Raw genomic sequence first — 23,675 nt, forward strand, 5'->3', positions numbered from 1 at the left:
AGGTTATGTCAGTGGAACTAACCTTTAAAGGGATAGTTCACCCCCAAAAAACGTCACCCCATGGAGACTTGAATTCATGGATATTTTTTAGTTTTTGTCGCATTCCTAAGCCAATAATTTGACCAGCGGACTGGTAGGCAGCGGTTCCGGTAGGAGACACAAAGACTCTTTGTGTCTCCTACTGGAACCGCTGCCGGTCATCAAATTATGGGCAAATTATTAATTTTTGGGGGTGAACTAGCCCTTTAAGTATACAATTCCATGTCAAGAATTCAAAATCTAAATACAAAACAGACAGGCAGCAGAAAGTTTTTTTTTTCTTTCCAGTTTTAATCAACAAAACGAAACTTGAGGACATTTGAGCTCCAGAATGCAAAAGAAGCAACGACAAAGATGTGTGTGTGTGTGTGTGTGTGTGTGTGTGTGTGTGTGTGTGTGTGTGTGTGTGTGTGTGTGTGTGTGTGTGTGTGTGTGTGTGTGTTAAGCTGTCCAGCTCTTTCCCAGGTCGACCAGCTCCATGCCTTCACAGTAGGACCGTGGCCGTGGCGCCCTCAACTGGATGGATGGAGAACAACAACAACAACACAGTCAATGCATGTACAGCACTGTTTACCAAACAGTGGGTCAGGACACATGTTTGGGTCGCGGACCAATTTTTATGGGTCATGAGTAAATATATGCCCTTTTTTCTCCGTTTCACTAGATGGGTCCCAGAGGCAAACGTATAATTTCTGTTTTGGGTCTTGAGTTGAAAAGTTTGGGAGCCACTGCTGTACATACACACACGTTTTCTCTCTCAAGCGTGCACACACACACACACACACACACACACACACACACACACACACACACACACACACACACACACACACACACACACACACACACACACACACACACACACACACACACACACACACACACACACACACACACACACACACACACACACACACACACACACACACACACACACACACACAAACCAGCTACAGCGCTTCACCGTTGCATATGTTTTTTGCATCTTTCCATCATAATTCTTTAGTGTAATCTTATTGGTATTTTCAGATGGGGTTTCCGTGGCCAAATACATTGTCTCTGTCGGGTGGAAACCTCATATGTTGAAAACTGTTACTTTTCAGGATTCAAATTCAAAAGCATCAAAAATAGCAGATCTACAAGCTCAAAACGTGTCGCTTCGCGATGCGTTTCGAGCTTGTAGAGCTAAAATTCTTTTTAAGATTATAATTTATTTGCTTTTTCTGCCTTTATTGATAGTACAGTAGTCTGACAGGAAATGGGGAGAGATAGATGGGGAGTGACACGCAGCAAAGGTTGTCTGGATCGGGATTCGAACCCACGAGCCAAAGTGCCCGGACCGCTACACCAGCAGTCCGAGCCATGGATCTGGTACTTGTTTTGATGCTTTTGTGCGACGCTGTCGTATGATCAAGTAGGGCGTTAATTTACAGGGGAAAAAAAACACAAAAAGTCAAAATATGGAGATAAGGGGTTTCTGCCCGACGCCAACAACATAATAATTTGGGGGCCCTTTGTACATGAGAAACGACTGGACTAACCTGTCTATTTAGCGTGGGGGTCCTCACTGTCCTGCTCTGCGAGGCCAGCTGTTGCAGCAGTGGGAAGGGGGTCCAGTGGATGGGCTCTACTGGCCAGCTGCACACCGACAGGTCACTGGCCTTCCCCGAGTCCAGGACACACTCCCCCATGCTCATCTCACTGCCTCTCCACACGTACTGGGAGCTGATGGAGGGAGAGGATGTGTGTGTGTGTGTGTGTGTGTGTGTGTGTGTGTGTGTGTGTGTGTGTGTGTGTGTGTGTGTGTGTGTGTGTGTGTGTGTGTGTGTGTGTGTGTGTGTGTGTGTGTGTGTGTGTGTGTGTGTGTGTGTGTGTGTGTGTGTGAGAGACAGACAGACAGACAGACAGACAAAGTTAATTGACTGGATAATTAATTAATCCTCTGGTCAGTTCATTCATGCCCTTTGGGTGCATTTTGTGTGTGTGTGTGTGTGTGTGTGTGTGTGTGTGTGTGTGTGTGTGTGTGTGTGTGTGTGTGTGTGTGTGTGTGTGTGTGTGTGTGTGTGTGTGTGTGTGTGTGTGTGTGTGTGGGCCAGACCTGTCACAATTATTACATAATCACCAAATCACAATTATTTGAGATAAGTGCAATTATTTTGCATAATAGTTTCCACGTTGAAAAATGTTCATACATTTTCCAAAAATAGCAGACATAGCAGATCTACAAGCTTGTAAGCTTGTTAGCTTGTAGATCAGCTATTTTAAGTACAACGTATAACTATTTTATTTTAAGTATAACGTATTAAATATGTCAGTAATAATTTATTTGTATATTTAAGTTATTTGTCAGATCTGCCATGTGCATTTTTTGATTACGAAGCCTAAAAGGCTAAACAGTAATAACATTTTCATTCATATGTTCTAGTGTTGTTAATCGCAATAATTTGTAATCGTGACAGCCCTATGTGTGTGTGTGTGTGTGTGTGTGTGTGTGTGTGTGTGTGTGTGTGTGTGTGTGTGTGTGTGTGTGTGTGTGTGTGTGTGTGTGTGTGTGTGTGTGTGTGTGTGTGTGTGTGTGCGCGCGTGTGCGTGTGTGTGTGTGCATGTGCGTACCTGTGTGGGTACACTGTGTTGAGGTGTGTTCCGTTGCTCGGGCAGGTGGAAGCCAACGACATCGTGTCGTCATGGCCACAGCAGGTGCGGTCGAGCGCCCGCAGGTGTAGTAACTCGTCGGAGCGTGTGAAGGCGGGGTTATCCAGTGAGTCCGCCGCTGACCCCGCCCACGAGCGCAGCCAGAACCTTCCCGACAGCTCGTCAAAATGATTGAACTTGCGGTAGCTTCACGCACGCACACACACGTACAAACACACACACACACACACACACACACATTTTTTTTTAAAACATAGCGTCTCATATTATGTCCAAAACTATTACTTTTCACGATTCAAATTCAAAAACATCCAAAGTAGCAGATCTACAAGCTCGTAGATCTGCTACTTTTGATGCTTTTGTGTGACGCTGTAGTATGATCAAGTAGGGCGTTAATTGTTAATTGAACCCATTAAGACCTGAGGCGAATCTCTAAAATGTTTTCTAAATCCTAACAGATTTAGAAAGAGGCACTCGGCACTCGGTGCCGCGCTATGAGCTTGTATATCTGATATTTTTGAATAGCCAAAGAAATCTAAAGTGACACAGATGCGTTCCAGGTCTTAATGGGTTAAGAAAGAACAAAAAGTTAGAAAGTTAGAAAACTCTGCCTGACAGCAAGACAGTATATTGTCAAAAAGTTTTTTGTTGAAAAACGCCCCGACTTTATTTATTTAGTACAATCACTGTGTAAGAGTAGATAAGACTGCATGGCAGATATGGATATTTCAGGATACAATATTTAGTCATGTTCCCTCTCTACAGACAGTTAAAAGTAATAATAACCTAACAGCGGTAGTCAGACAGTGACACCTAGTGGAGAATGCAAGTATTGCTTGTTCCCACTTCAAAAGCCTCTTCTCTTAGCAGTCTGGTTGTGCTGTCAGCAGCAGTGGTGTAAAGCATAGACATATAAAGGTAGACGCCTCATTCGGCTCTGAAGCGTTCGTATCTCGGGCGCACTTCCTGCTTCCGCAGGGCTGCCGTGTGCGTCACAGAAGCGGAAGTTTGGTAGGCCAATCAGAGGCAGGTGGGGGCGGGTCTTTTTGTAACCCAGATTTTAACCCTTTAAGAGGCAGCAGCTGTGCGCAGCATCTAGTTAGTTGGAACTTGGCAAACTCCACACTCTATTTGTGAAATTCAAATAAGACATGGTCGCTTCGTGTGGAAAATGATATGCTTCTGGTATTATTTTATCTTTATTGCCATTATGCTATACTGCTCTGTGACTTTGGAATGATATTCTTTTGGCTGTCTTGGAGTATTTGTGTTATATGTTATACTTTCAGTGCCATTAAAATATGGAACACAGACTTTTCATTTATAGTTGCTGTTTTTGGAAGAGAAAATTCTCAAATGAACAATTATTTCAGTCTTTCAAAGTTGATAGCTCTGTTCTGACCTGAATAGCTAACATGAAGGATGTTGGATAAAGGCAATTCTGCAATGTGGCCAGCATATTTCATGTAGTCTGTCAGTGAATGGAGACAAAAATATTTTGTGACTATTACTGTTACTTGAAAGTATTTTGGTATGAAAATATGCAATTTAGATGTAACCAAATATAGGCCTACGCCTACTGGATCCATAACTCCATGTCTCACATTTGTGACAAACTTTACCGCTTGAAAATAGGTTGACAATTCAGGGAGTTGTGATGATTTTAATTGTGGAGAGACCGTCTGCTTCAATGGACGTAAATGCATTAGAACAGTGGTTTTCAACAAGGTCTAAGGTCCAAGGTCCATTATTTATTCAGCATTTGAGTCACGGACCACCGTTTGATAAGCTTTAGCCTCTCACACCCAAAACTTAGAATGTTATCATTCGATTAGATGTTGTCAAAATAACAATTATTTACGTTCTCTAATTGTGTACTTGTTTAGTAAGTAATGTAGATGTTTAACAATTTGACTCTTGACAGTGTGAAATGTTATACTCAAGATTTAAAGATCTATATAAGGGTCCATTTGGTTATCAACTCTCCATCATTTAGCTGGGTACCACCTGGAACCCCCTCAAGGACCACTGGTGGTTCCCGGACCACTGGTTGAGAACCATTGCACTAACAAGTCCCGGAAAAGACGCACTGTGATTGGCCAGTAGTCAACGCGCTGTGAGCGCTGTGATTGGCCAGTAGTCACTTTGAGTGGCAGGTGCAGGGCGGAAGAGCCGTGTATTGCGATACCAGTCGCCCCAATGAACTGCAGAGGCCAATGAGGTATCTAGGTTTCTAATATCTATGGTGTAAAGTAGCTAAGTACATTTACTCAGGTACTGTACTTAAAAAAAAGGTTGAGGTATTTTTACTTTACTGGAGTATTTCCAGTTTTCAGTACTTTTACTTCTACTCCACTACACTACATCTGAATCTTTCTAGTGTTTGTTAGTCATGGCGGCCAGTTCCCACTTGATGTCGTGTGGGAGTTCCTTCTGCTTCAGTCCGTACTGAATAACTGCTAGCTTGCATAACGTCTTCAGTGTTGGACTTAAATCTAAGATGTGCAGATCATCAGCTTCAAAGAGGATGATGCGATCTCCCACCATGCAACAGTTCATCCAATACCTCTGCGATCGACCTTTCCCCTTGGGCTCAACCTTATTCCAGGAGAAGGTGACTGGATTGTATTTCCACAGATCATTGATAGTCCAGCCGAAGCCACCGAATATGTATAGCTCTCCATTGTAGGCAAAGGCTGAATGACCCCAGGGGTCTGCATAAATCTGTGCTGAAGGCGTGTTTAGCCAGCAGTTGGTCTCTGTGTCAAACACTCTGATCTTGTCCTGCAGGTTCCCTCCGTCCCCAAATACAAACATCTTTGTTCCAATGATGGTGGCAGAGTGACCTGTTGAAACAGGTGGTGGAGTGCCTCTGGTGTTAATTAAAGACCTGACCATTGTGGTGGTGTCCAACTTGTAGATGTCATTGGTGCGTCTAGCCAGCTGGGTGGTTCCTCCATGGATATACATGACCTTCCCAAAGACACTGGATGAGTGGTTCCCCCTCGCACCTGGAATGGTTCCAGAGATCTCTGGCTTGAACCATCTGTGGGAGTCGACATCGAAGGAATAGAGAAGGTTGCAGTAAGGAAATCCTCCCCAGACGTAGATGATATATTCTATAAGCACAGCTGTGTGCTTGCAGCGCCCGGAGGGAACCTCAACAGGACGTCCTCCTCTTCCAGTCGTCACTGGGGGGATCGTCCAGCATAAAGACACTGTGTTGAAGACGTGGACTTCAATCTGATCACTGTCATTATTTCCCACTCCAAAGTAGTACACCTTGTGTCCTACTGTGACAGCACCACCTCTGCTTCCCTTTGGTCCTCCTCTCAGATGTATCGTCCAGCGAAGCATTTCACACACCAACAGCACCGACAAACAGTGTCATAAATGAATGATCCCGGGTTAGTTGATGAATAGTTGATGAAGTCAACACAAAATTCTTTCTAATGACCTCTTGTTTAGTTATCGATTCAATTAAATGTGGTTGTGATGATGACGGTGTGATGTCATTGCATATTAACATCATCGCATAGAAAAAAAAGTGACGACGGCAACAACTACAACTTGATATTTGTCAGGTTAGAATTGTGTATCAGCACCATGACATCAGCCATCTCCATATTTGGGCATATCGAAAGAAAGACACGTGGACATATACACAGACTATCATTCTGTAGATTATGCAAATCCATCACCCATCTCGAGAACCGCTCGAATGATCATAAGAACACTGCATCTTAAGAACACTGCATCCTAGGAACACTGCACCTGCTGCTTCTTTTAATCTCGCCTCATGGCGGCACGTTTATGTACCCATCTGCAAATGCTGCTATTGTTCTAATCATCATTTACATATCTGCATATAGCAATCTATTTTACATCATGTTTTGGCTCAATGAGCCATGAAAGAGAGAGAGAGGTATTATGGGGAATTAAGTGAATATGGGAGAAATTAAATGAATGGACTACAAATATGGAGTAATACCTCAGCAGAGATATGTCATAGCAGGCCCGACGCCACGGGGGTGGCCTGGCACCCTCAGTTTCAAATTGTGCCCCCTCAGTTTATGTTTAAAAAAATATATATATATATATGTTTTAATTTTTTTATAATTATTTTTTTGATTAAAAAAAAATCGGTAAAATCTGGCAAAAATAAGAATTAAATAACATAAGCCTAACCTAACCCTAACCGTAACCATAAAACCGAAATAAAGTAAAAAAAAAAACGCCCAAAACGGCCACAATCCACCCAATAACCGAAAATTTTCGCGCGTCAATGCAAATAAATGCGTGGATACATGGTCTTGCGCATCTTTCCGCGTGTCGCGCACACCTTGCGTTTATGCGCTCTATACGCCTGCTGGTACATGCCATACAATACTGGCTGCAAAAAACTGTCAGCCGCGCACAACCTTTTAAGAGATTAACAGCGGGCAACCATAGTTTGGTGTGACCGTGCCCTTAGTGGAGTATTTCCAATTCTCAATACTTTTACTTCTACTCCACTACATCTCAGAGGCAAATATTGTACTTTTACTCCACTACAATTATTCAATTGGTGGTCAAAGGGTCAAGAAGGTCAATTACTGATCAACACATTGTGGTCAGAAGGAGGATGAGACTGGTTGCATTGCCACATCATTCAGAGGAGTGGTTCTCAAATGATTTAATTTCAAGGACCCCCCATAACTCTGTACACTCTCAGAGTTACAGACCTGTAAGGGTCCATTTGGCACCCCCTCAAATAACCCATAGGGTCCCTGGCCCCAACTTTGAGAATCAGTGATTCAGAGCATTATTTTTCCTAGATTTAAGATAATGAATACAAGAACGCTCGCCCCCAAACACACTCGCACAGGGTCAAATCCGGCGACCTCGGAACCGTCGCCACCAGGTATTCCTAAACGTAACCTCAGTTAAACTATGTCTAAACCTAACCTTATTCCTAAACTTAACCTCAGTAAAACTATGCCTAAACCTAACCTTATTCCTAAACTTAACCTCAGTAAAACTATGCCTAAACCTAACCTTATTCCTAAACGTATCCTCAGTAAAACTATGCCTAAACCTAACCTTATTCCTAAACTTAACCTCAGCAAAACTATGCCTAAACCTAACCTTATTCCTAAACTTAACCTCAGTAAAACTATGCCTAAACCTAACCTTATTCCTAAACTTAACCTCAGTAAAACTATGCCTAAACCTAACCTTATTCCTAAACGTATCCTCAGTAAAACTATGCCTAAACCTAACCTTATTCCTAAACGTATCCTCAGTAAAACTATGCCTAAACCTAACCTTATTCCTAAACTTAACCTCAGCAAAACTATGCCTAAACCTAACCTTATTCCTAAACGTATCCTCAGTAAAACTATGCCTAAACCTAACCTTATTCCTAACCTTAACCTCAGTAAAACTATGCCTAACCCGAAAACTATTCCTAAACTTAACCTCAGTAAAAACTATGCCTAACCCTAAAATTATTCATAACCTTAACCTCAGTAAAACTATGCCTAACCCTAAAATTATTCCTAAACTTAACCTCAGTAAAACTATGCCTAACCCTAAAATTATTCCTAACCTTAACCTCAGTAAAACGAATACAAGAACCGCTGGGAGCGAGCGGTCCGTGAAAGAAATGGGGGTGAGCGTTCCGGTTACCAAGATAATGATCTAAACTGACATAAAAGTTTACATTGCAATTTCCGTATCGCGTGAGTAGCCATACTATGTTTTATTTGAATGCCTTACCCATGTAGAATTATGTATTACTTATCGCAAATTCACCTCAAATGCTTTTGGGTCTCAATTATTTAAGTGGCATATTGGATTGATTGGATGCAGAACATACAGTACTGCACACCCTCGCACACGTGTGTGTGTGTACAGTAATTATGCGTGTGGGTGGGAGCATATCCTTGTACGTGTCTAAGCATAATCAGATGCATGTGTGTGTGTGTGTTTTTTTTAATGTTATCGTGTGTTTAAGACCCACCCAGTTTTCCCCCGCATACCAAAAACACTCTCTTGATCTCATTCGCTCACCCCAATCCACAGACTGTGTGTGTGTGTGTGTGTGTGTGTGTGTGTGTGTGTGTGTGTGTGCGTGTGCGTGTGCGTGTGCGTGTGTGTGGGCACGTGCGTGCGTGCAAGTGTAAGTTTACATCTTTCACAGCTAATACACCAGATGTTGTTGTGGTTGATGAAGAGTCCAGAGAAGTGTCTGTATTAGAGATAGCCTGCACCTTTGACCCGAGCCTAGAGGAAGCCTTTATGACCAAGGTCATTAAATAAATACCAACCACTCCTACATACCATCTCAGACTATAGGCCATCTCAGAGCTAGGTGCAGACTATTTGTTTTTAAATACAAATTATATACAATTTCTTTGTACATTACTCTTTCAGATTTTATCCAAATTTCACGCGGATCTGTTCGATTTTTCATATTCCATCCTGATTGGCCAAGATTGACTAAAGTTTGCAGTTTTCAACAAAATGACGCAAATCATGAACGCAATATCCGATTGCGGTGAAACTTTGCACACACATTTGTACTACGTTGAGGAACAAATGCCACCCTTTTAACATTGCCCTATTATAGCGCCACCAGGAGGCAGATTTTTTGCAAAACTTTTTTTTAATATTACTCCTACAGCTTTTGTCCAAATATCACGCAAATCGGTACAGATTATCTCAACAATCCTATTTTGTGTGTGTGTGTGTGTGTGTGTCTGTGTGTGTGTGTGTGTGTGTGTGTGTGTGTGTGTGTGTGTGTGTGTGTGTGTGTGTGTGTGTGTGTGTGTGTGTGTGTGTGTGTGTGTGTGTGTGTGTGTGTGTGTGTGTGTGTGTGTGCGTGCGTGTGTGTGTCTGTGTGACTGTGTGACTTTGTGTGTGTGTGTGTGTGTGTGTACCTGCTCCGAGTCTGGTCCACTTTGGCCTGGATCAGGATGGCTCGGTAGCGCCGCACGGCCACCAGCGCCAGGATGCCGATCAGCATCACCATGGTGATCAGGATGGCGAAGCATGTCCCCGCCAGGCGTGCCCGGGTCATCCTCATGTCACACCTCTGACCCACGTACCAGAAGTCATCTCCTACCAGACAGCTGACACACACACACACACACACACACACACACAGGTTTGTATTACTATTAGGCATGTAACGATTCACTCAACTCACGATACGATTCGAATCACGATACTAGTTTCACGATACGTTATTTTCCAGACAAATTATTTCTTTTACACAAATCCAGTATTTTCTTCCCTTTCATTTCATTTTTTTTTTTTTTTACAATACTGTGTTTTCAAATCCTGTATTTTCCTCTCTTTTTTTAACGCACCCTCTACTGTTTGCACCGCGATATATTTTTTATTAAATCGATTCAAATTGTCACCAGTTTGAATTTACGATAAATCGTTACTATCGCCTGATTACTATACTTGAGGACATGAACATTTTAGGTTGCTGATTTTATGAATGCTATTTGTAAAAAGAAAACGCCATTTTGAGCCGTAAGCCTATAAAGCCGAAAATAGCTGATCTACAAGCTCACAACGTGAGCTCAACGTAATCCTAACCACAAAATGAATATTTGATAACCGTAAACCTTGACTCTAAAAATCTTTTTTAAACCATGAAACAACCAGGAACATTTTCTACAAGCTTACAAACGCTTACAGATCACACGTAAGCTTGTAGATCAGCTATTTCCGCTTTTTTTAAAGTATACAATTATTAAATATGTCACAAATGTCTTTGTATATTTAAGTTATTTATCTTATCTACTCTGTGCACTTTTTTATTACGAAGCCCTAAAAGGCATTTTCATTCATACGTTCCAATATTCAATACCAAAAACACAATTACATCGTTAATCGGAAATCGGAATGAATCGTCGACTTACATTTTGTAATCGTGACAGCCCTGTGTGTGTGTGTGTGTGTGTGTGTGTGTGTGTGTGTGTGTGTGTGTGTGTGTGTGTGTGTGTGTGTGTGTGTGTGTGTGTGTGTGTGTGTGTGTGTGTGTGTGTGCGTGCTCACCGGCAGACTGGCAGCTGCTGTGGATGGTGGGTACAGATGCCATGGTGGTGACAGTAGTCAGAGTGGCAGACGGACGAGCAGCTGTGGTTGGCAGTGCCAGGCTGGGACAGACACTGGTAGCCCGCTGGACACTGCAGCAGCCAGTCACACACACTGCCCTGCAGACCTGGAGGAGGGGACACAAAGATGTGTGTGTCACTATACTTGTGAGGACCAAAATGTCCCCACAAGTATACTAGTAGAATATGAGAAATAGACGTTGTGAGGACCACTTTCCTGGTCCACTCCTAACAAGATCATTTTTAGTTCGATTTTTTTGTTTGTTTTACTACTAGAAAAGGTTCAGGTTGGGATAAGTGCTAAGGGTTAGAGGTAGAGTTATCCTTGATTATTCTTAGTTTTGCGCTGGTGTCATGCACCCAAAAATAGCCGATCTACAAACTCGATCTACAAGCTCGCAAGCTCGATCTAGAAGCTCGTATAGCATGGAGATCGGCTATATTTCGCCTTTAGCTTACGGCTAAGAATGGGAACAGATTGCGTAAGTGGCATTCATAGAATCTTCATCCTAAAATGTTGATGTCCTCACAAGTATCGTAATACAAATGTGCGTGTGTGTGTGTGTGTGTGTGTGTGTGTGTGTGTGTGTGTGTGTGTACGCGCGCGCGTGTGTGTGTGTGTGTGTGTGTGTGTGTGTGCGTGTGTGTGTGTGTGTGTGAGAGAGACCCAAGCATTGACTTTGTTCCAAACGTGTTGACTCTGAGATACAGCCACCAATTGTTTTTTCCAGACATGTGTCATCATGGTTCACAGGGTTCGATGATGTAAGAAAGTATTGCGATTGCAAGATGTTTGAACTTAAAGGTGGTTTAAGTTTTACAAAATTAAAGCAAAAAAATTTAAATAAATCGTTGCTGTAGGGCAGAAACCTCTTTTAATGCCCCATTTGATCATACTACAGCGTCACACAAAAGTATCATAAGTAGCTGATCTACAAACTCAAAACTCGAATCCACAAGCTTGTAGATCTGCTACTTTTGATGCTTTTGAATTTGAATCCTGAAAAATAACACCGTTTTGGACATATGAGGTGTTTCCAACCGACAGAGACGATATACTGTATGTGCACAGAATTTACTGACTTTGAGAATGGTGAAAGATTTCATCACAATTGTATTCGATTCATGAGGTAAATATTACCCGAAGCACTAGGACATCGATTTTGGACGCCTCTCCCCATGAAATAAATCTGTGATAGATCTGCTATTTTCAAAGGATTTTTATACATCTAAAAAACTTGTGAAATGAGTACTTTTACTTTTGGTACTTTAAGTATATTTTGGTGCCAATACTTTTGCACTTTTACTCAAGTAAATTTTGAATACCAAACTTGTACATATGCTACTACTATACTACTTGTAACAGACTATTTCTACAATAGGGTATTGATACTTTTACTTAAGTAAAAAATGTGAGTACTTCTTTCATCACTGCGACTAAGTATGAATTAATTGGGCTCAAACTAATCTTCTATGTGACCCCTCCCCTAACCCTCTCAGACTCACCTCCCACTGTAATGTTGGTGACCTTTGACCCCCTGAAGCTCCGCCCCTGGCGTACGGCCCGGGTCAGTCCGGTGCGGCCCAGCAGGGAGGCGGGTCCTTCCTCCATGCCCAGCCAGTCCAGAGCCCCCCTGGTCCTAAACTCCACCAGGCTCTGCACCGCCAGCCCACTGACAACATCACAGCAGCACATCAGTATATGTGGGTGCAGCAGTTAATTGAGCAATTTAATTGATTATAGACAATTTACAATTTTGGGGTGGGGTGGGGGGGTCATTTAAGTTTCATATATATAATGATAAAAACATATATCAATGGTTCTCAAACTTTTTCATGTCAAGGACCCCAAAATTGATATGTTTTTGGCCGCGGACCCCCACCTGAAAAAGTTTTGTGCAAGGGACCTCCCAGAAGGAAGAAGAACTGGAAGAATTACTCAGATATTTTACTTAAGTAGCAAAAGTAGCAATAACACAACATAAAAATACTCTGTTACAAGTAAAAGGCCTGTGTTCAAAATGTTACTTGAGTAAAAGTACAAAAGTATTGGCAGCAAAATATACTTAAAGTACCAAAAGTTAAAGTAAAAAATGTTTGAAAATAGCAGATCTACAAGCTCATAACAACATTTTTCAAACATTTTCAATATTTTTCAAAATCTCTCAAAGATGCACACGCTTGCATCTTTTTTGAATAGCCAACAAATAAATGGATAAAGTGGTTAAAATGATTGTGATGCTACATTCATTGTTTTTGCTGGAGACCCCCTGGAACCCCCCCTCCCCCCCATGACTTGTAAAGGTTTTAGAACCACTGGTCTATCCCCCCTCCCCCATCACCACCTCCTCACCTGCTCCACACCCCCAGCATCCTGCTGTAACCAGAGGCACTCTGTAGATAGGACTCCACCTAGTGGATGAGAAGCGCAACAACATCACATCGCCTGCTGTGGAAACTGCTGGGGGGTGTGTGTGTGTGTGTGTGTGTGTGTGTGTGTGTGTGTGTGTGTGTGTGTGTGTGTGTGTGTGTGTGTGTGTGTGTGTGTGTGTGTGTGTGTGTGTGTGAGAGAGTGTGTGAGTGAGTGAGTGTGTGAGTGTGAGTGTGAGTGTGAGTGTGAGTGTGTGTGTGTTAGTAGTAGTAGAATCGACAAATAAACATTGTGAGGACAGTTTTTTTCTGGTCCTCACATGATAAATGGTTGTTTTATGGTTAGAAAAAAGATTGGTTGGTGTTAGGGTTAGGATTAGGTATTCAGATGTTAGGTTTAGGGGTTAGGATTAAAGTTATGCCTGATTTATAGTCAATAAGTAGCCGTTCTACAAGCTCACAACGATGTGAGCTTGTTAGTGTTACGAGAAAAAGAAATGGCATTCATGAAATCGCCGTCCTTACAAGTACAAATGTGCGCGCGTGCGTGCGTGCGTGCGTGCGTGTGTGTGTGTGTGCGTGTGCGTGTGTGTGTCATTGCAAATGAAATATCAAAATATCATGTATCCTCAATGAAATGTAAAACATTCCTGTGTAATTCCATCCAGGTTTCATCTCTGTGATAACCCAGACATCTTTGAGTCTTTGACAGCTAATACACCAGATGTTGCTGTGGTTTATGAAGAGTCCAGAGAAGTGTCTGCATTAGAGATAGCCTGCACCTTTGACCCTAGCCTAGAGGAAGCCTTTATGACCATAAGGTCATTAAATACCAACCACTCCTACATACCATCTCAGAGCTATAGGCTAATAGGTGCAAACTATTTGTGCTTCTATTTGGCAGCCTAGGACATTATACCCACAGACTGGTTGTTAGAGGGTTTCAACAACTTGGGATGCCCATAAAGGAGGCAAAAAGGCTGGCAAAGTATTGTGCTGTCTCTGCTAGAATTGGCAGCCACTATAGGGCGAAGACACTGTGACTTATACCCATAGAGTACTGAGTGACATTCTTATTGTATCATGAAGACATACTCCATGATTTTGTGAATGTAACCTTAACTGAACCTTTAATATTTGTGTCCTAGCTATATGCTCTCCTTTATGTGGACATGGATACATTGTTAAAATGTGTGTTTTCTCCTACCCAGACAGTGGTGTACTCCTCCAGTCCGTCAGAAAACGCAGAGCTGGAATCTTCTACGAGGATCTGCAGGAGCAGCTCAATGGTCTCCACTGTGGAAGAACCAGCATCAAATGTTTGTATGCTACGTTGATGCATTGAATACATAGGACCACAATGGAAACAAGTCCTCATGACTTTGTTGTGTTATCCTTTTAGCCTTAGGGCCCTATTTTCGCCGGTGCCTTACCCTTTATCCCTAAACTTCTTCTTCTACATTTCTGACTATCATCAATCAATCCAAAATTATGACTATTGTAACTCCAAGGCAGCTGAATGCGCGCGCGCGCACACACACACACACACACACACACACACACACACACACACACACACACACACACACACACACACACACACACACACACACACACACACACACACACACACACACACACACACACACACACACACACACACACACACACACACACACACACACACACACACACACACACACACACACACACACACACTATACCTTTGAGGGCTGCAGGCTGGTCCGGTACGATGTAAAACTTTGGCATGACACGGGTCACTGCGGAGCTCCAGTCCCGGGAGGAGGGAGGAGAGCTGGACGTTGTGCCCGCTGGAAGACTCCTCTGGCTGGGGTACAGGTCGGCCATGGGTGGGGGTCGCCCTGGAGGACCGCTGGTGGTGGTGGTGGCGGCGGCGGGCGTGAGAGAAGGGGGCGTGTCTGGGCCATCGCCAGAGCGCTGTGAAGAGCAAGTGGTGGAAAGTAACTAAGTACATTTACTCAAAGTACTGTACTTGTTATACTTTTACTTTCCTGGAGTATATTTTTTTAAACCATATTTTTTTCCACTCTCAGAGGCGCAGTTATTTGACAGCTTTACAAGTTACTTTTTGTAGATCTGCTATTTTTGGCAAATGTTCCCCCCCAGAATAAGCAAAGCATGCTGGGTTCAAGTGGTTAAACACAGGCCTTTTAACTTGCAACCGAGTATTTCTACATTGTGGTATTGTTACTTCTACTTAACCCATTAAAACCGAGAAAGCATCATTCTGTGTAATTTTAGATTCTAGTGTTGGCTATGCAAAGATAGCAGATCTAAAAAGCTCACAGCGCGTCACTTCGTGCCGCGCTGCGAGCTTGTAGAACTACTATCGTTTAGTTTTTTTCATTTTTGAAAAATCTTGAAAGTGTAATTTTGTCTTTTTAACACAAATCTTCTCTTTTTTTTGGGGGGGGGGGGCCTGGCACAAAACATCTTCAGATAGGGGGGGGGGGGGGTCCACGGCCAAATGTATATGAATTTGGGTGGTCCTTGGCATGGAAAAAGTTCTAGAACTACTGATTTAGAAGGCATTTGGCCTCAGCTCTTAATGGGTCAAGTAAAAAAGAAAAAAAAATCTGAGTTACTTCTTCCATTGCTGGTGAAGAAGAGGCCATTGTTGTCTCTCCTCCTCGACCTCCTCCAGTGTGTTGTTGTTCAGGCTCCGTGGTGGCATGGGGGGCATGAGAGGACAGAGCAGTGTGGGCGGTGGTCACATAGTCGGGCGATTGTTTGCGTCTCGGACGCACGGTTGTCGTCGAGCGGGTGGTAGAGGTCTGCGGTGTTTGTGTTGGAAGCGTGCGTTCAGATGTGTATTTTTGTGTCGGCGTTAGAGAGAGCAGGTGCGTTGGTGGCACGTTGTTGTTGTTGGGTTCGTGGGTATCGTCGTGGCGGCTTGGGCGCGTGGGTGGCGACGCAGAAGAAGAGGTGGAAGGGTGCAGAAAGGGTGCTCCGGTGGTCAGAGAGCTGCCATCGGCCCGGGTAGGGGGTGGAGGAGTGTGGAGTCTCTCTGCGGAGGTCAGAGGTGCGGGTGATTGTGTGGACGCGTCACCACCACCACGTGTAACAGCGGGCAGAGAAGACATGATAGGTGCATCATGGGTGGGTGAATAATTAGGCACCGCCGTCGTGTGTGTATGGGAGACCTCCGGTAAGAGTGCACCACGTGTAGAATTAAACGTGGATGCTTTGGCGTTTGTCGCCGTCCCTCGAGTAGACTCTTCGCCGTCCACAACGTCGGCCTTACTGACGTTTATGGCGTTAACGTCAGATGATGAGAAGACAGGGTCTGGAGACACTGTGGAGACAACATCATCCCCCTGAGTGGTCGGAGGAGGAGCAGTCTCTCTGGAATCTGCAGTCCAAGCGTAGTCTTTAGTGTTATCATCATGGCCGCTTGTGGAGGAAAACTCTTTATGGTTCAAGGTGTTTGAAGTTGTGTGTGACTGATCATCACTTATGTCTCTCGTGTTGTTGTGTGCATGTTGCGTTTCTGCTGCTTGTGTCACCGGGCTGCTTGTCCGCGTGTTCAGTGTGTGAGAGGATGGGGATGGTGTGTGTTGTCTTTGTGGAGAGTCTGTTTGGCTCTGTGCAGTGACTGGGTGTGTGTTGGAAACATGGGGTGTGTTGTTTGTGTTTTCAAATTTGCCAGAAGGTACAAATCCATCTGTTTGACTCGACGTGACGTCGTCCGGCCCCACGGGCGTAGACGAGTCCACTGGACTAATGTTTTGATGAGAGGACACTGCCACCCCGGACTCAGACACAGTGTCCATCTCTGAGCCACGTGATTGGTTAATCCAGTGCGGCGCCTGAGAAAAGGACACAGCCGTAACGCGGATATCGGAGTCCGTGCCGTTTGAGTAACTTCTCCACGGTTCACTCGGCGTATTGTCGTCGGCAACAACGTCAGGTGTGACCGCTAGAGTCATGGCAGCAGGCTGAAGTCCGTCTGTACTCCTCTGACTCCTCCAGGAGGGGGACTGGCTCTGTGCTGCTGGATGCCCATCGCCAAGCCCCTCACGTGGGATCCGGGGCGTGCCGCCGGTCTCCCCGGGCCTCGCTGGAGAACTGGAGGTCAGGAGGAGAGACTCAGGCTGAGAGCGAGACGGGGGAACATGCTTCACAATGCTTAAGCTGTCCACAGCGGGGTCAGTTTGAGGCGTGTGTGTGGTTACACGTTGGTCTCTGTGTTTACCTGTACGAATGACTGTACTTGGGTGTGTGTTTGCAGCGGTATCGACCGCTGTATCGACCACTGTATCGACCACTGTATCGGTCACTGTGTGTGAGCTCTGCATGTGAGGGAGTGTGTCTGCGTCTAATGTGTGCGACGTGTACGAGGGCGTTACTGTGCTCGGTATGCGAGAGGCCGCGCCTACAATCAGTGTGTGTTGTGTGTGAAAGTATACATGTGTGCTGCTGCTGTCCCTGGCGTGGTTGTGGCCCTGGGTGATGCGAGCGGCCCCAGACACATCCGCTCCATTGTCTGGCTCTTCCTGAGGAAGAGGGGGAGTTTCCCTATCAGTTGGCCCAGCCACCACGGTGAGCCCTGGCTGGGGAGAGGACGAGGGGGGTCGCCGAGGCAACAGGCGACCCTGATCCTGGAGGGAGGGAGCAGAGACGAACTTTGGTGGTACCGAGCTCCACTCCAGCCCTGGAGAGAGGTGGTGACCTGTGGCCCTCTCTGCTGCCCCACTTCCAGCTTCCTGCCCCTGCTGGGCAGCAGCGGGCGTCACGCTTGTAAACCCAGTTCCTGTCTGAGACGACGGGGCTGCGGCGGTGCTGGAGAGATGCCCCTCTCGTCTGGGTCTCGACTCTGAGCCGGAGGACTGGAGCGCCGAGGAATTCCTCACAACTTCCTGGACTGGACACAGATAGAGGGAGGGTGAAAGTGGAAAAAACAACATGAGAGCTCTCTCACACACACACACACACACACACACCACACACCACACACCACACACCACACACCACACACCACACACCACACACCACACACACACACACACACACACACACACACACACACACACACACACACACACACACACAAATACAATGTGATAAGAATTTTCCTAGGCCCTACTGACAGATTTACAGCTCTCTCACAAATGTGTGTGGTTGGAACAATAGCTTTGCCATGGTTCTGACCCAGCCCCGCCCGATGTAATCAAAGTCCTCCACACCACTACAGTGGAGCATTGCTGTCATTCATTCCGCCTTCTACTGTAAACAACAAAACCCAATATTGGCCACGACTTTTCGTATTGCATCCAAGAAGAATCAGATAACATAACATAGGTCATACGTAATTACAAGAACCCCTCGTGGATGGACCCAGCCCTCTCACTTAGGTCACAAAACATCCTTAGTCCGGAATCCTCGTGACCCGGCTGTCAAACTAGGCTAATGAGCAGTTAGGGTTATTGGCTCAATAACTCCTAACTGGGTAATTGGGTAACTTTATTGACAGCAGACTTCACTTAACAGTAGATGATAGATTCTTGATCTGGAACCGGTACCACCCAAATTTAGAACAAACATGGGAAAATTATCATTCTACTGCTCTGCCACCAAAATGTGGAATGCCCTGACACACCATCCATTATAGCAGGGGTTTTCAACTGATTGTAAACCAGGGACCACCACCATGACTAAGAATCAACCTGGGGACCATTGGTAGGGGATATGGGCTAAGATGAGTTTCTCAACCAATGGTCCACGAGACTACTAGTGGTCCATGGCATAATTAGGCCTGCAGGTGGTCCACGGGCAAATGTCCATCAAATGTCCGAAAATGTTTGAATAAATAGACGTGCTGTGGGAGAAAATGCTTGAAATTAAATGATGAAGGTTGATGAATGTTGATGGGCTTGATTTCATTCGAATTATATCCAATATACTGGTGGTCCAGAGCTCAAAAATAATAATAATGATGACTCAATCAGGCAATCCAGTACACTTCCCCTTCTTGAGATTCTAACTCCCTTTTCTGTGGAAATTTCTTGACCTCCGACTTCCCAGTAACTGACAACATTGTCTTCACTTTCCTACATTACTAATAGCAATGGACCATGGTCAGCAATTGCATGTGGTCAGGGACCACATGCAATACCTTCACGGACCACCAGTGGTCCACGGACCACCTGTTGAAAACCCCTGCATTAAAGGATGTGTAACACTGGTCTCTTTCAAAACTGTCCTGAAAAAAACTCTACCAGGAGACCACAAGGGGAGGTATTAAATGTAAATTCCCATCGAAAAAAGGTGTCATTCACTGCTGACGTTTTTCCCTTTTCTCCTTTGTACATAGAAGTGTTTGTATTTGTTGATGACATGTATTATTGTGTTAATTTCCTACGCTATGTTGATGAATTGAATACACAGGACCACAATGGAAACAAGACCCCAGGACCTTTTTTGTGTTATCCTTTCGGCATAAATGTCTTACTGCAATGGTTCTCAAACTTCAAAATGTCAAGGTCTCCCCTTAACTCTGACAGTATACAAATGGAACCAAATGGACCCTAATTTGGTTCCATTTGTATACTGTCAGAGTTACAGACTTGTATGGGTCAATTTAGAACCCCTCCTAAAGGAACCCGAGAGTCCCAGGAATCCACTTTTGAGAACAAATGTCTTACTGTATCACGTTCTGACTAATTCAATCAATCAATCAATCAATTCTCACCATAATAGACCAACTGAACAACAGCGTGTGAAGAAGAGTGTTGTCCTCCTCCTCCTCTCCTGGCGGTCAGGGAGGCGGTGTCTCTGTCACAGCCAGACAGCAGCACAGCGGTCTGCCCGGTCTCCTCCAGGACCAGTTCTTCACCACCCTGGTCCCAAACACAGCGCACCCAGATGCGTGGTGGTGGTGGTGGTGTACCTGCACCACCACCGGCACCGCCATCCACCCATGATGTCGCGATCAGCTTTAAAAGTACCGTTTGGGTGGATGGAACGTGGATCACCCAGGTGCACAGCGTGTCCAGCAGCGGCGGGGGGGTGGTGGTGGTGGGGGGGGTCTTCTTTGTCTGGTTGTGTGTGGACGGTGTGAACGTGTTGTTGTTTGAGGTTGTTACTACCAGCCCCAATAGGGTGAGACTGATGTGTCCGCTGGGCCGAGGGTCCAAGAGGACCGTGCCACCGCACTGTGGGTCGGATGATGAGGCCAATGTTTTACCTGAGAGGGAGAAGAAAAAGAGTTTCATCATTGCTTTCGGGTAGAAACCTCTTATTCTCCATATTCTACCTTTTTGAGTTTTTTCTCAAATTAACGCCCTACTTCAGTGGTTCTCAACCAGTGGTCCGGGGACCACCGGTGGTCCTTGAGGGGGTTTCAGGTGGTCCCCAGCTAAAGATGGAGAGTCGGTAACCAAATGGACCCTTATAGATCTTTAACTCTTGAGAGCGTAACATTTTACGCTTTCAAGAGTTAAATTACTGTTAAACATCTGCATTACTTAATTTACAAGAAGTCAATTAGAGAATGTAGAAGAAATGTTATTTTGATCAAGTTTGCCTGTCATCTTCTTTGATACCAACATCAATACAGCATGGAATTGTGGACAAAATCTTATCCAACGATAACAAAATATTCTAAGTTTTGGGTCTGAGAGTCTAAATCTCATCAAACGTTATGAGACCTTGATATGAAAAGTGTTGAAAACCACTGCCCTACTTGATCATACTACAGCGTCACACATGCGTTTTGATCTTGTAGATCTGCTACTTTTGATACTTTTGAATTTGAATCCTGAAAAGGAACAGTTTTGGGTATATCACATTATATGAGGTGGGTCAGATGAGGCCAATGATTTACCTGAGGGGGAGAAAAAGAGTTTCAGAAGTTCTTTAATGAGATGGTTGGTTTGGGGTAGTACTAACCACCCCCGGCCAGGGCAATTTGAACTTGCGAGCAAGAGGCAAACCTTCAAAACCGCTCTCAAAACCCACCTCTTCAATATGGCTTTCCCCTGCTCACTGTCTCACCATTCCACTGTTTTTATTGATTTTATTTAGTCTTAGCCTTTTCTTAGTGTTTTCTTCCCTAATAAAGTAGATTTTCTTATGTTGTTTTCTCCCCCCCCCCTGTGTAAAGTGTCTTTAGGTACTTAGAAAAACACTATATAAATGTGAGATATTATTATTATATTCAGGCACAGACATATAGGCTACTGTAACAGTCAGTTCCCCACATATTCAACCTGGTGGTCCTATTTTGGGAATGTCATAGGCGGAAAAAATCTAAATTAGCCTTGGATCAAGACTATCATAGATGTATTTTATCGAGTCTGAATTTTGCTTTCGTATCATAGTCATAGATACTTAGATACTTCTGCTTTTGTATAATAGATACATCGATACATAGATATTTAGATACTTCTGCTTTCATATCATAGATATGAAAGCAGAAGTCAGACTCTATAAAATACATCTCTGATTCTAAATAAAAAAAGAAATATAGCAAATCTACAAGCTCAACACATTATTATGAGAAATAATAAAAACAACATGAATGTATGACATGAGATGATCTCTATAGACCAGTTGTTCTCAAAGTTGGGGTCCAGTGAGGGACCCACAGGGTTCCTTGGGGGGTACAGGGGGTCCCCAGCAAAATGTGTTAATATAGCATCACAATCATTTTAACCATATTTTATACTTTGGCTATTCAAAAATAGCCAAAGTATAAAAAAACAGATTTACAAGCTCATACCGCGGCACCGAGTGCCTCGCTATGAGCTTGTAGATAAAAAAATACTTTTGAGATGGGGGGTCCGCAGCCAAATACATGCCATTTTGGGGGTCATTATTGACATGAAAAGGTTTGAGAACCACTGATCTTTTACAGTAGCCTAAAACATACTGTAAGGAAACGCCCACCTTCAACAAACAGCCTATAATTTGATATTTGAGAACATGTCCATCATCAAAACATTCCTTCTTACCTTTATTAGTGATGATGATGATGATAAACTGTAACAGATTAACGTGGAGCTGCATTTCCAATCCTCAGACATTTCAGTAACGATCAGTTAATCCTAAATCCATGCAAAATGTTCGCGTTCCGCGTTTGATCCGTTAGAATGAATCACAGAAAGAAACACAGAGGAATGAAAAGCAACGGTTTACAGACGAGTCTGTCTGTGGTACAGACTGAGGTTTGTGAATTGTGCCGTAGCTACGGAGTGTAGAGACAGACAGACAGACAGACAGACAGACAGACAGACAGACAGACGCGTCAGAAAGTTTCCTTCATCGTTTCCTTCTAACGGAAATCACAGTGTTGTCAGAATGTCAGGGACAACCAGCATGTAGGCTGAGTCTGACCCAAATGAGATGCACGTGTGTGTGTGTGTGTGTGTGTGTGTGTGTGTGTGTGTGTGTGTGTGTGTGTGTGTGTGTGTGTGTGTGTGTGCGCGCGTGTGTGCGTGTGCGTGTGCGCGTGTCTGAGAGAGTGTGCGTGGGCACTGGAGGGATACCAAAAGACTCCCAAAAACACAGTCGCCCCGGGCGCAAATCCGCGACCTCGGGACGGTCTCTACCTGGTATTCCTAAACGTAACCTCAGTAAACTATGACACCCACCTAACCTTAATCCTAAATGTATCCTAGTAAAACAATGCCTAATCCTAAACGTATTTCTAACCTTATCCTCAGTAAAAATAAATACAAGGATACAAGAACCGCCCCAGCGTGCGGTCGGCAGAAAAAATGGGGCGAGCGTGTTTTGGGGCGAGTTTTCCGGCTACCCACTGGAATGGGAGTTGGAGGTGTCAACTAGACGAGAGAGAGAGAGAGAGAGAGAGAGAGAGAGAGAGATGAGAGAGAGAGAGAGAGAGAGAGAGAGAGAGAGAGAGAGAGAGAGAGAGAGAGAGAGAGAGAGAGAGAGAGGAGAGAGAGAGAGAGATGAGAGAGAGAGAGAGAGAGAGAGAGGAGAGAGAGAGAGAGAGAGAGAGAGAGAGGAGAGAGAGAGAGAGAGAAAGAGAGCAAATGCACAATTCTTATGTTTTTTTTTAAGTTGCAACTTAAACAACTCTCCGTTTTACACATATGTTTATTCCCCTTTAATTGTAACTACAAGCTATACATAATTTAGTTTTGACCATGTTTTTTTCACTTTATTTGCTTTGGCAATGTATCATTCTAATCTAATCATGCCTATAGCTCCTTTGAATTGAGAGAGAGAGAGAGAGAGAGAGAGAGAGAGAGAGAGAGAGAGAGAGAGAGAGAGAGAGAGAGTGAGTGAGTGAAGTGAGTGAGTGAAGTGAGTGAGTGAGTGAGGTGATGTGAGTGTGTGTGTGTGTGTGTGTGTGTGTGTGTGTGTGTGTGTGTGTGTGTGTGTGTGTGTGTGTGTGTGTGTGTGTGTGTGTGTGTGTGTGTGTGTGTGTGTGTGTGTGTGTGTGTGTGTGTGAGAGAGAGAGAGAGAGAGAGAGAGAGAGAAACAGAAAGA

At 44.2% G+C, this 23,675-nt stretch overlaps 1 protein-coding gene across 1 annotated transcript; it reads right to left on the reverse strand.

Moving 5' to 3' along the window:
- Positions 1-356: 356 nt before the first annotated feature.
- On the reverse strand, positions 357-22,471 carry LOC308101763 (uncharacterized protein). Its single transcript, XM_080451229.1, has 12 exons — positions 22,172-22,471; positions 19,909-20,403; positions 15,803-18,081; positions 14,900-15,134; positions 14,383-14,471; positions 13,159-13,217; positions 12,312-12,478; positions 10,747-10,912; positions 9,615-9,806; positions 2,653-2,877; positions 1,581-1,764; positions 357-555 (listed from the first exon to the last, which is right to left on the reverse strand). Exons 1-12 carry the CDS (start codon positions 22,224-22,226, stop codon positions 481-483), a joined length of 4,221 nt encoding a protein of 1,406 aa, XP_080307355.1. The 5' UTR covers positions 22,227-22,471; the 3' UTR covers positions 357-480.
- Between the last annotated feature and the right edge of the window lie 1,204 nt (positions 22,472-23,675).

Source organism: Gymnoscopelus braueri, assembly GCF_963280865.1.
Source record: "Gymnoscopelus braueri genome assembly, chromosome: 2".
NCBI lineage: Eukaryota > Metazoa > Chordata > Actinopteri > Myctophiformes > Myctophidae > Gymnoscopelus > Gymnoscopelus braueri.

What these genes read in the sequence shown, in the direction of transcription:
- LOC308101763 (XM_080451229.1), bottom strand. Translation starts at nt 22,226, where the DNA reads ATGCAGCTCCACGTTAATCTGTTACAGTTTATCATCATCATCATCACT. An exon ending in CCAGCCTGCAGCCCTCAAAG is followed by an intron (nt 14,472 to 14,899) that starts GTATAGTGTGTG and finishes GTTCTTCCACAG; the next exon opens with TGGAGACCATTGAGCTGCTC. An exon ending in CAGCAGCTGCCAGTCTGCCG is followed by an intron (nt 9,807 to 10,746) that starts GTGAGCACGCAC and finishes TGTGTGTGTCAG; the next exon opens with CTGTCTGGTAGGAGATGACT.